Source organism: Armigeres subalbatus, chromosome 2 (genome assembly GCF_024139115.2).
Source record: "Armigeres subalbatus isolate Guangzhou_Male chromosome 2, GZ_Asu_2, whole genome shotgun sequence".
NCBI classification, from domain to species: Eukaryota; Metazoa; Arthropoda; class Insecta; order Diptera; family Culicidae; genus Armigeres; species Armigeres subalbatus.
Genome location: NC_085140.1, coordinates 95,768,898 through 95,782,564, shown reverse-complemented (window position 1 = coordinate 95,782,564; position 13,667 = coordinate 95,768,898). Strand labels below are relative to the sequence as shown.

Genomic DNA, 13,667 nt, shown 5'->3' with positions numbered 1-13,667 from the left:
AAAAAGTGTTCGTATGTGGTTGAAAATCAATTAAGCATGTTTATAGTGAATTGTGGTTTTTTATTGGGTGGTTGAACACGATACAAATCAAATATTTTTGAATTATGAAATTCGTGTAGGCCAATGTGGAAAGTATATCCAGCATCAGCAGTGTTGCGCACGCAGAGTTGTCTGGTGATTTATTTGTTCAGGGATCAGACTTCCCGTCTTTGTATATAGTGTCTTTAGTGGACCTAATTGACAATCAGCCGCAGCCTTTGTCGCAATTGTATTAATAGCATGGACTTGAAAGAGCAGAAAACATTATAATATATGCAAAATTCCACCCCACAATTTCACAAGTTTCACCCCAAAATTCCACAAGTTTCTTCTTCTAAAAACTGGGAAAGTCGGGAAGGTAACACTTTTGAAATCTGGCTCATCATAAATTTCAAGTTTCGGAAAAAATAATAAAACTCGTTCAGATCACAGGTTTCTTTCAATTTATCTTGAACATTCCATAAATATGCTGTTAGCTTAGGATGAAGCTGATGATTTTCATATCGGCTTTGCTGCTGTGGATTTCATCATTCCTTCTTCTGTGGTTTACTTCCATCCTCATAATAGAAAAGTATTTCCACAGCCCGTGATGATGCTCCGCCACATTTTGATTCTTGTCTGTAATTGAGATGTGTCGAAGTCCTGCCATCTTGGAAATTATATGGGAATAATTCCCTATATGTGACTCAATTCGCCATAAGTTTTCTCTCACATATTGTCTGTGGAAATGCAAAACAATATATTTAATAACACAATAACACGTTAAAAAGTATTCTAAACTTACTTAGTCGAGGCGGTCGAATTATATCAAGATTGTTGTGTTGCGTTTCAATTTACGCCGGTAGGTGCTCAGCCTTTTGGTATTTGCTGGTATGATTGGAACCTCGATTGGGACCATCATTTCCTTAATTCGAGAGCTGAAAAAAATATGCTCTTTTCCTACACAAATCACGCGCAACGTCCAGGACCAAGGCTTTCGTTCTCCATTCGCTTCGTGCGACCAGAAGTGCAACCTACGGCGAAAGCTGATCAGGCCACTCATTGTTCTTCTTCTTCTTCTTCTTATTGGCATTACATCCCCACACTGGGACAGAGCCGCCTCGCAGCTTAGTGTTCTTTAAGCACTTCCACAGTTATTAAACTGCGAGGTTTCTAAGCCAGGTTACCATTTTTGCATTCGTATATCATGAGGCTAACACGATGATACTTTTATGCCCAGGGAAGTCGAGACAATTTCCAATCCGAAAATTACCTAGACCAGCACCGGGAATCGAACCCAGCCACCCTCAGCATGGTCTTGCTTTATAGCCGCGCGTCTTACCGCACGGCTAAGGAGGGCCACTCATTGTACCTGTACGAAATAAAAATGTATTACACAATATTTTATTCCGTTGTGAATAACTTACCAATAACGCAAAAACAATCAAAATTATCACAAAGTTAATCAGAAATAAATCATAAAGAGCCAAAAGTTTAAGAATATGAAAAGCTACCAAAATTATACGATTATTGTTTTATTATGAAGTTGGATTTGACGTTTCACTTATCGACTTTTTAGGGCAGAGCTGCCAGTTTTACGGTATATTCGGTATAAAATCCAATCATTATATAAATATTATTCAAATTATGAAATTTACTAAAAATATAATAGGGATAGAATTTATGAATAAATAGCTTACCAGGGTGCTGATATAATAACGTTAACACACGTGGGTTTATACTTACGTAATCATATGTACAACTCTTATAAGTGTTCACAAAGTAATGTAATCGTTTACGTTCATTATATAGTCAGAATAACATGCATACTGGCACCTCTGTTTATTCGAGCATGACTGAAATGAACCTACACGGTTAGAAAAAAGTACCTAATTTTAGGTACTTTTTTTCTCTTGCATCTCCCTCCCTCTTCCCTTTGTTGTCATAAAATGAAGAGCAAAACCACTCAACAAGGGCATTAAAGTGTGGGAACCCAACGTTGGGTAATCTCATGTTTACAAAAGTTGAGTGAAATTTACCTAACTTTTGGTTAGTTTGTATTTAAAATTAAGTTTATTTTACTTAATAATAGGTGAATTTTACTTAATTTCAAGGAAAAAATGCCTAATTTTGGGTCCTCACACTGAACCCCCGATTTGAGTGAAAAGTACTTAATATTAGGTACTTTTTTCTAACAGTGTATAGTTAATATTGATCACTTTTCATTGCATTCATACATATCCAGTATGGCCCAGGCAGCAAAGGAGCACTCCAGTGAAGAATGACGAAAACGCCCATAAGGACTTCAGTTCGAGCCCCGAAGAATTTTCATTTCTAAAATTTAGGATTCAGCTAATTCGTATACAAGTAGAGAAAAAATAGTGAACCCCAATGACGCGAAGGTTTTTACAAATCTTCAACATCATTTTTTTGCTTCTGTATTTCTACTAAAAACGAAAACGTTTAAAATAAAAAAAAAATCATGATGACCATGGAAAACACAAATGCTTCCTAATAGCATTAGCAGTGCTACAAACGAGCCGCTAGACGAGACAGAATCATTTTGCTGCATTAAAATAGCATCAGAGGTGCAAAATAAGTGCTTTCACCATTGCATTATTTTTGCACGCTATTTCGCCTTTTGCAGCATTAAGTTTGCATTATATTAGCACATAAGGCTAGTTAGCTTTAAAAGACAGTATTTTAACTGAATATAAAGCTAATGTAAGTCAAGCTTATGAAGCTTATGGTTACTTGGGAGTAATGAACTGTAATATTTTGTTTCTACAAGGAACATGCAACTCATTTCATATCAATTCATACATACATTTGTTGTAGTATATCCTCAGGTTTGAGGAATATCCGATACTATTTGCGATCAGTTAAATCTGCTGGCCGAATGCTTTGACAGAAAAATGGTTAATTTTTTGTTGAAGCTTGGTGCGATTTGGCAAAACCCCGACCACATATCGGGACTGATTTGCGATTTGGGCTTAACTTATTTTGTAAACAAACATTGCTTCATGAATTCCGGAGAATGCAAGCGTTTTCATCCTAAACTAATTCCCTTATCTGGTAGAGGAAAGCTTCATCTATCGGATCCATACCGTGATTTCCTCATGAAATGCTTGTTTTAGCAGGAATTCGCCTTCCAATGTTTGTTTACAAAATAAGTTACGCCCAAATCGCAAAGCGGTCCCGATATGTGTAACATCGTTCCCCTTTTCAACGGTGCATTCATTTTTTTGTAGGTGGTCGATTGGCCACTGATGGAGCTTCCATCGATTTTGCTTGTGTTTTTCGGTTGCACACTACCGCCATCTGATTGCCGCTTGTTCACTCACAGTGTATTTAGCTTTGGGCGATAATGTTTCCATGATTTTGATTTTGATTGCATTTTGCTCTAAGTGCGACGTCTGTTGCTCTATGGCTGAAGTGCATGTCGTCCGTTCGTCATTTTGCCAGTCAAATTCGACGGGCTGATTGGCGAACGGTTGCTTTCAGCTAAAGGCTCCAACCTTAAACTTGAAGTATATAGAGCTAAAATAATTACTTGTTTTAGCAATATACAAATATTTTTAAATCTGGTGAGTTTTTTTTAGAAACAGGTGGGTATAGTTATTTGTAATGCGAGTATATTTAAGAAAGGGTTTGAAGCTTTGAGGAATTTTTGTACCATCCCATTCATTGCAAATCAAGGTGAACCAAAGTTTTAAATCACTTAAGTTTGTGGTGTGAATACATTAGCTTTTTGAATTTTGAATTGAATTGCGACGTTAAAGTCAACATGGCAACTCCTCTTTTCTTTTTAATACAGTATCCTCCCGCTTATCCGGACCTTGCTAGTCTGACGACTCGTTAGTCCGGATCTCGCTAATTCAGAATTTTCCGGATTAAAAACCCGCATAGAAAAAAAACCCTTCACTGTATTGTTACAACATTAAACTATGTTAAACTCACATCTTAAATATTTGTGATATCTGTATTTTAGCGTGGCAGTATAAATGTCTGTCTAGCATCTACTTCATATAAACGTAAACCCAGTCTCAGTGTCAAACTATAGTAACATATATGTGACATATATAACATAATGTTAACGATTCAATATATGTTCCACACAAGGTTACATAATATGTAACAAAATTTTCAACACGACTTATCTGCTTTTGTTAACAAAGATTCAAACGACGATTTGACGAATCTGATAGCTCTCCCACGCAAACCAACACCATCAATAGGTAGGTGAAGGTTTCCGCTACCTGTTTATGGTGTTGGTTTGCGTGGGAGAGCTATCAGATTCGTCAAATCGTCGTTTGAATCTTTGTTTATAAAAGCAGATAAGTCGTTTTGAAAATTTTGTCTTGATTATCGTTTCAGTTGAAAACAAATTTCATCATACCACGCACACAATCACACACATTTTATAGTTTAACATCTGAAGAAATTTAACTGTTACAGTTGTGTTTGGGGGTATTCGTGCAAGTAAACTTTGCATCGCTTTATTCTGGCAAACAAAAAAATCGTGCTGAGGAAGAGCTGACCTATTGACTGAACTAGCTAAAAGGTAATTATCGTATAAAAACTAAAAAAAAGTAAAATTAGCTTACACCTTATTCTTGTTTTCATATTTCAGGTAAAGATGCTGAAATTCACCGCGCACCGTAGACACACCGGAGTTTTCTTCATGAGCAGTGAGTAGCTACAATTATGTTTCGCGTAACTTTAAACATTGTTTTTTAAATGCATTTCTAGAAAATGATCCTTTCCATAATGCATTAACATAATCATTCCTGAATAAAAATCATATGTGCTGCAAATCTTCAGTTGCTTCCATCGCTCTGCCAGGAGAGATTATTTTCGTATCTGGACGGAGTCCGCATGAATACCTTTTCCCAATCAATGTTTCACAGGACGAATATTAAATTTGTTTTCAAAAATAATCAATTTATGTTCAAATAAATATTGTTTCAAAGACTAAACTCTTGATATTGTTGTTGTTTTGTTTTGTTTTTTTCTTCAATTTGTCTAATCTGGAAGGGGGATAGTCTGCTCGACCCTTGTATATACTTCAACTATGCGTAACAAATACATAAGTCATATGGTTCGAGTTTCAAAAAATGGATTGTATCTCAACCATTTGTCAAAGAATGAGGCGAAAATTTTGTTCGCGAAAATGGTCATTTTTGTATGGTAACCTAACTTAACAACCCGTTCCCTATATTGTCATTCGGCTAATAACCATTTCATATGATGTCAAAACTATTAATGGTAGTGTGGACTTATAGTTGCGAACAACGTTTTGTGGCAATGTTGAGATGTATTTACTAATGGTTATAGAAATTAATGGCGAAGGTCCATGTACGGTTCACATTTAGGGCGAAGCCAGAATAAACGCTACGTGCGATGCGACGCGACGCGACAGTGCAATTTGACAGCCTGTTGATAATGATTGTTATTCTTTTACGTGAGTCGCGTCGCATCGCACGTCGCGTCTATTCTGGCGGGCACCTTATGCGGGAAGTATCAACACCCATTTAAACACATTATGCTGTCAGTTTTCAAATTTGTGCTGTGATTTTGTTTTAGTTTTTGGTTTTGAACTTTGGTTCATTTGTATGGATTTGACAGTTGGATTAACGAGAGCTCAGATAGTCCGGCCATACATTTGTCGGATCAGCGGGGGTATACTGTTACAAAGAGGAATTTTGACAACTGATCTGCATGGATCAAATTGTCACTTTTACTCTTACGGAATAATCGCGCAGAATATTTTTCCGAAAGTATAGTGACAGCTCCCATTACTTTGCGTGGGAACCTTACAAATGTCAATTGTTTTGTATTCAAGAGTATTTAAGAGAAGGCGTAAAAACTTCTCTTTTCTCGATCTGTTATCCGACTGTATTGTGCAGAAATACACTTCATCTTTGTATGAAGGAGCGTGCGTAGTATCCACTCTTCGTCGCACAAGTCCACAAGTGTAAAGAGTACAGGAAAATGGTAATTTGCTGTTTACCAAAATGCATACATTTAGGCTATATTCTAAATCTTCCATGTGAATACGCTGTTGTGAGCGCCTAAACATAGACCATTTTGTACACAATATCAAAACACACGCGACCGAAAATATTCTCACTCTTTATCGATCATGTTTCTCTTGGCTTCAATCACACGTACGTGTGAACGCTCTCGAGTGTGAATCAATACACTTCTCTTTATTTGTAAAATCTCTACACATTTCAAGAAGAAGTGTGAGAAATGACCAACCCTGCATGTGGATACTGTTGTAAGAATTTTGTTTTGTCGTTTCTTTACTTTTCCGATTCAGTGAACGGAATTAACATGTGATTGAGATAGAAAAAGAAATTTCTTTTGAGCACGTACCAACCTAACGGAGTCATCGGATTAGTTAGGTCCGGATAAGCGGGGGGATACTGTACATACATAACGTTTTTTACAGTGCATGCAATTGCTGTCAGTTTTAATTTATTTTACGATCAAAACAGCATGAGTCCAACTCTGTCGTAAAATGATGACTGATGCAGGGATGCCAGGGGATATTTTCAAATGTCTTCACAGTCGAGTAAAAATGTCTTCAAATGTCTTCAATATCAAAATTACGATTATCAATGAGAAATTTCAAAATCCAACAGGTTTGAAATATCAAGCATCTCCTTGTTTTTTGTAGCATTAACACTCAAATTGTTAGAATTCAAGAGAATATTCCTTCAAATCTTCACGAATAAGGGCAGTGAATTTCCCTTGGATTTTCTAATGAATCTAACGGATTTTTCTAACTGAATTTCCATGTGGAATTCCTCTGAGTTTCTTTCTTAAGAATTCCTTGAAGGTATTCGGAAGAATTTCCACAAGATTTTCTGAAGAAATTTCTGCCTGATGGATTTTTTGGAAGAATTCTTAAAGAAACTCCTAAAAGGTATGGAGGAATTGCTGTTAGAACATCTAAAGGATTTTCTGAAGGTACTTCCAGATAAATTTCTAAAGGAACTTCCGGGTGATATGCTTGTTCCATTAGCATGGAACTTGCGGAGGAATTGAAGAAGAATAATTTGAATTTCTGAAGTAACTTCCGGAGGAACTTCTGGATAACTTTTTGGAGGAACTTCCTGAGGTATTGCTGCAGGAATTTCCGAAAGAATTGCTGGAGGAAATAACAGAGAAATTTCGGAATATATTTCAGAGGTACTATTGGAGAATCTTTCGGCAATATACTTGGAGAATCATCAAGAGGAATTCCTGGAGAAACTTCCGAAGGCATTTTTGGAAGAATTTCCGAACGAATGCCGGCAGGAGTTTCGAGAGGCATTCTAGGAAGAACCGGTGGAGGAAGTCGTGAAAGAAACAATTTGTGGAGAAACGACTGGAGGTATTTCCGACGGAATTCTTCGAGGAGAAATTTCTGGACGAACTTATGGAGAAGCTCCTAGAAATACTTCTAAACGAATTTCTGGAGAAATTTTCGGAAAAATATCTGAAGAAATTTGCGGACGAATTCCTGGAGGAATTTCAGAAATAATTCCAGAGAGGGATTTACTGGAGAAATTCTTGGAAGGATCCCCAGATAAAAATCCAATGGGTCCAATGATATTTCTAGAAAATATACCAAAGGAATTCAAGGAAGAATTCAACGAGAGTGTAACGTGTGTACGTGTAACGTGTGTAAGTGTAACGAGTGTTCTCTGAACATTCTACTGAGTCTTTAAAAACACTGGCGGATTTGTTTATGAAATTTCTCTGATTTTATTCATCAAATTATTTACCGTGGCAATTGTGAAAAATAGCCATCCAACACCAGAACAATTTCAATTTCTTGTCGACGTTCGTTTCATGGGTACTAAAGAAAATTTACTGAGAAAATTTAAAAAAAATTCCTGTTGAAATTTAGAACTTTCTGTGAAAATGTGGTATATGGAAAATCCGAAGAGACATCCCTAAAATTTGAAATATACAAATCCGGAGTACATCCCACGAAAATTTAGACAAATTTCTTGTGGAAATGAAAAAGAATTCGTAGTGGTAGTTCTGATGATTTCCCCGTAAGAACTTTGACAAAATCTTTTGGAAATTGACACGAATCTCCCGTTTAAATTTTGGAGGAATTCCTTTATTTGCCCATACGAAAAGATCAGATGAATTATGAAGAAATAAAAAACATGGTTCTAGTCCAACAGTTAAATATAGTTCAATCAAAGGTAATTGCCTATTTCCGGGGATTAAGCCACCCGACTTGGACGTTAATTTACAATGTTATGAAAACTCATATGTGAATATGTACGTTATGTGGAAGATATTGATTTGGAAAATGTATTGGAGGTAACCACTTTCCCTTCGATGGGACTCGAACCCATGACCCTACAGTACGCTAGACTGGTGCTTTAACCAACTAAGCTACGAAGGACCTCCTTATAAGTTAAATATAGATTTAATCAAGTAATTGTAGAATTCTGTCTTTTTTGCCGTTTAGATTAAATAAGTTCGGTTGGTTCAGAACGCAATGGTTCAGATGCAATGATCGAAGTCCTTTTTAACAGACACGTCGAAAACGAAATTTAATTATTATGTACAACTTTTGTAATATTTATATACTCTGCATATAGAAGTCGCAGAATTTATAAGTTAGTATTCAAATTATATTTTCTATTCACTGGCTTATTCTTTTTTCTCCTTTATTTAAGTGATTTTTTATTTTAAAATTAAGTTCATCACTAACTTATTGATTGTCTTCAAGTACCTTTAAATCAGAAGATAAGTCTTCAAATATTTTGAAAAGTCTTCAAAATGTCTTCATGAAATAAATGTCTTCACAGAGATTCAAATGTCTTCAAATTGAAGACATGTCTTCAAATCTGGCATCCCTGGACTGATGCAGGGTTGTTCGGGTTGTTGGTCGCTGCTGATGTTGAAACTGAATGTTTTCAAACAAACTGCTTACTGAAATTGGTAAAATTTCTTCTGTAATGAATAAAGTTTGAATCAATGTAACATTTTCAGTGACGTGCGATCAATAATAATTGTGACAAAAGAAGGTGTTCAGCAATGACTGTCCTCAATTTGGAACATTTCCCCGATGTGTGCCGTTTGTGTTTCAAGGTAGGATCGGAAGCCGAAATGCATTCCACAGATGAATGTCTCGATGCTATTCGATTGTTGAAAATCCAAACATTCATGGACGAAATTACTTTTCGGATCAACGAGGTAAGCATCTAAGAATAGGTATATAATTGTTTTTTTTTAATTTATGAGTGGTAAATAAACGAAAACTTAGTATGTAGTTATAACAACATTCTTTGGGTTAAGGGAGAACCATTAATTGTGTTACAATTGCAACAACTTAATACTAATTCTAGATTTGAGAATAAGATTTTTACCTTTTTCGTGTATAGATTTGTACTGAAGGAAAGGATCATCTATTCCCGATGACAAGTTTGATGTTGCTTACTGGAAAAAGTTTTGTTCATTTACCTACATATTTTCATCATTTTATGTCTAATTTACGAACTTCTTGACTCACTCAAAATATAATGAATAGCCGCCTGAACTTAGAATCACACGAATTACTATGAAAATATGTTTATCAAAAATTGTATGCTACATAAATTTATGTATACTTTTTAAGCCTAGCGGTAAAACTTGCAAAATGAAAATGGTAAATCGAAACCATGCTAAATATCATGAAATTTGATCTGAATTTGATTACCTATTTCGTCAAGGGGTCGGGTTCAAAATTGTCTCGACTTTCCCAGATATAGCATATGTAGAATGGAATGAACGATGTTTTATTAATTCCACATAAGTGTCAAAATTGCGGATTCCACATTCACTTTTACTAATCCCAAAGATTACTTCACATTTTTTTACCTATAGCCGTTTCCACGTAAAGCGAAGTGCCTAAAATGTATTTTGTTAAACAAGAATAGAGGTGGATAGTGGAAAATCCGTAATAAGACATCGCTTATTCCACTTCACATTTGCTCCACTGCATTTGATTTCAATTACGAGTTCAAATCAACTAAGTTGTATAGAGATGTTTGCACATTCAATTCACTTGAACCGGCCCGTCCTGATTTTACACTGCATTCTGCAGAACATATTTGTCCATATATATGTAGTGCAAATTCTTGCTAAGAATGACTTGGAAAACTTTATAATCATCGATCATTTTATACATGAAGAAAATTAAGGGTCTATTATATGCAGCACACCTTCTACTTATTCCTATAGTGTCTAATATTTAATGAAGATAAGGTTAACACAAATCCAAAGTTCGAGTTACATCTTAAAATTGTTTATTCCAGGATAAATTACAACACATCCCAAAAAAGATATGTGACACTTGTTTGGAACAGCTGACTAACTTCGCCACGTACCGTGACAAAATGATACTGACGTTAAGATTGATGGAAGCTTTAGTCGATGTCAAACTATCCAATTCTAAACCGCTTATCAATCTTTTCAAAGACAGCAAAAGTGAACTCAATATTCTATTTAGGGACATTTCACATTCTAGTAAGTTAGAGATCCATGTCGAAGATATCCTTCAAGAATTGGAATTAAACGATTCAAAGGATGACGCAACGGTTTTAAAAGTAGAAAAAATAGAGTTCTCAGAGCCAGAGTATGACGATACACATGGCAACGAAGCAGATAGCGATAGCCCGGATGGTCCAGAAACGGATACAAAACCATTTCCAGAAATAGTTCTGAGTGAATTAATCGACGCAAAATCGGAAACAAACGAACTCTCCAGTGATGATGAACCACTCGCAAGAAGAAAAAAAGTCAAACCAAAATGTCCAAAAACTGAAGAGTCTTGCACAGCGAAAAATCGCGAACGTAAGGGACCGGGTCGTCCAAGAATTCATCCGTTTGGAAAAATGTTGCCGGAACCGTGGTCATGCGAGAAGTGCAAATTCGTAACGAAAATACGGCGCTCTGTCGAGCGTCATAAAGCAGTTCACGAGAGAAAGGAAAACCGCTGCTTACCTTGCACAATCTGTGGAATGACATTCAAGAATAGGCGACAAATGCGAACCCATAGTTCATCGCATCCGGAGAACCAGTTCATGTGCGAGGTATGCGGTACTTCGCTCAGAAATGCCTATTCCTTGAAGGTACACATGGAAAGACATCAAGAAGCGGAGAAGCAAACTTGCGAGTACTGCGACTATAGTACGGCATTCCCGCATTACATGAAGGCGCACATGAAAGTGCACTCAACGGACGAACTAAAGCAGTGCGAGCTTTGCAGCGCCATACTGCGAAAGTAAGTTTTCAAACATAAAATTTACGGAATGTAATTTGCTCTTCTACGCTTTGCGATATATTTTTGTGGTACCTATCAAGCTTAGAATGTTTTTAGCCTGTATTTCTGTAATATGACAGCTTTATATTTTTGCAAACAGCTAAACTATAGAACTATTTTAGTATACCTAATACTAAATTCTATGATTCAATTCCCAGTGCTACTGTTCTGAAGCGTCACATGGAGACTCATACCAATGAGCGCAAATACGGTTGTGATCAATGTCCGGCGCGGTTCAACACCACTAATGCCCTTAGAAGTCATCGGAAATGCGTCCATTTGGTCATTCGTTATCCGTGTGATTATTGTGAGAAGAGGTTCGACCAAAAACTGACACTACGGGATCACGTCGAACGTGTTCATAATGTAATCATTTTAGCTCTACCTATTTTTGAAAATTAACATCATTGCGACTTTCTGCTTTTCCTATTTTTAGATTCAATGCAACTTCCCGTGCCCAATTTGCTTGCTTACGTACGACAGTCAAGAGAAGCTGGATGTTCACATGCAGCGACACGAAAGTCCCAAACCTTTGGAATGTGGGGTATGCCTTTCGATACACCCCAACCAGGAAACTTTCGATGGGCATCTGTGTATTACCTACCGGGAGGATTATCTATGTTGCAACAAGGACCTGCGGAATCATGTCCAGTACAATCGGCACATGCTGACCAAACATGGTCTCACGACCAATTTTCGGGTGAAGCTTATTCCTGGGGTTTTGATGGGACAGCTGAGAAAGACTCGCAAACGTCTGGTACAGTGTCGCAAGTGCGACATTGCTTTCACTTCCAAGGCGCAGAAAGTACAGCACATGATCGAATGCAATCGACTGTCGGCATCGCAGTCCTAATATTGTTGTGTTTTATGTGGATTAGATAGGTACGTACTAGAAATAATATGCATATACATATAAGCCTAATTATGTTTCAAATACATCATTGCATATATTCTGCTTTACATCGGAATCGAATGTATATGATTTTTGATGAGAATTTTTATCTATAGCAAATATTTTCTGAATTCGAAAAATCCTTTAAAGCATTCTATGAGATTATTTACCTAACAGTTGTGGTAGCACTCGTAGTGAAAGAAGCTTCTATATGGTATGCGAAATAATCTGGTATGGATCACGTGTTGAGTTATTCATTTATTCTAAACTATTTTACTACAAAAAAAAACATCAGACGCATTTTAAAATCTGTCACGTTATCGACTTTTTAACACTGCATGTTGGTATTCCAAAGAATCCTGGTGAAAATTTCGATGATTTCCTTGGAAATTCCACGTGATATCTTGTTAAAATTTTGAAAATTATCCGTAATAATGAGAACAATTTCCCCTGAAATCATTCGTTGAAATCCAAAGAATATCTGAAAAAACTTGAAAGAATTTCCTGAGGAAATTGTATAATTTTGGAGGACATACCTAAATATGTATTTCCTGTGGATTTTTGAAAAAAATTCTTATTGAATTAAAAACTTTCTTTCATATCAAAACTGTCATATGGTCGAGAGTAGACGAAATCAGGGGTAGACAAAATTTGCCAAACATGTTGAAAATCGGTATCCTGTACATATTCATTTATGGTCAAAGTTGTCGTTTAACATTATATCAAGTTATAAATCTCGTAATCTAAACTGACTATAAGCATAATGAAAGTTTTTTTTCTTCTTTATTAAAGAGGCTTTCAGCTCTTGGCTGGTTCACCTCTGAAAAAGGAGAGGAAAAAAAGGAGGGGCCAGAAGGGCTCAACCTTCGCTGTCAGTCACTATCATTTTCAGCTAGTCCGTGGTTTCGTGCCTTGTCAATATCTTTTAATCCGTGGTGGGTCCATGTTAGGTGTTTATCTTTTTCCGTGCCATTGTCCTAGTTCGTTTGCTTTGTTCGGTGTACAATTGTAGTAACTTCGTTGTTTCCAGTGTATATCGATGTCCTTTTTTCGTTAGCGTGGGTCATGTGTGTGATCCGGGTTTCTTGTTAGATGTCCTTGTAGATGTCTGCATCTTTCAAGAAACGGATGGTTGCTGTCTCAGATGCCGGTTCGTTGGATAGTGCATCCCTTATACTACCTATCGGGTAACGCGACCTAGGGGCCTCATAGAGGGGGCACACATCCGGTGGAATGGACCCTAGACGGAGAAGTCCTTGCTCAGCCTGGAGTGGCCCGTCCGAAGCCGGGACAATGCGCGTTGTTCTCTCCAGTCCGCTCGATCCTCCCATGCTCTGGTATCTCCCTTAATTTTCCGCAGGAACAAGGAGCGGTTTCCCCACCACTCTTCTTCTTCTTCTTCTTATTGGCATTACATTCCCATTCATTAAGCACTTC

General features: G+C 36.8%; 1 protein-coding gene and 1 long non-coding RNA gene across 3 annotated transcripts in view; one reads left to right on the top strand and one right to left on the bottom strand.

The window, feature by feature from the left end:
- The window catches only part of LOC134209090 (zinc finger protein 808-like), a 62,153-nt gene extending 49,820 nt beyond the window's left edge, over positions 1 to 12,333 (top strand). Inside the window, exons 6-9 of the mRNA XM_062685068.1 lie at positions 9,034 to 9,231; positions 10,332 to 11,299; positions 11,497 to 11,704; positions 11,775 to 12,333. Coding sequence (XP_062541052.1) covers positions 9,034 to 9,231; positions 10,332 to 11,299; positions 11,497 to 11,704; positions 11,775 to 12,191 — 1,791 coding nt within the window. The 3' untranslated portion in view covers positions 12,192 to 12,333. The remainder of the gene's footprint in view (positions 1 to 9,033; positions 9,232 to 10,331; positions 11,300 to 11,496; positions 11,705 to 11,774) is intronic.
- LOC134210147 (uncharacterized) lies at positions 466 to 1,561 on the bottom strand. Of its 2 annotated transcripts, none has more exons than XR_009978806.1 (3): positions 1,446 to 1,561; positions 824 to 1,390; positions 466 to 758 (listed from the first exon to the last, which is right to left on the bottom strand). It is a non-coding gene; the product is annotated as an uncharacterized LOC134210147 (long non-coding RNA). The 2 variants fall into 2 exon arrangements; XR_009978807.1 differs by having other exon boundaries at positions 824 to 1,064; positions 1,446 to 1,554.
- Positions 12,334 to 13,667: the final 1,334 nt, after the last annotated feature.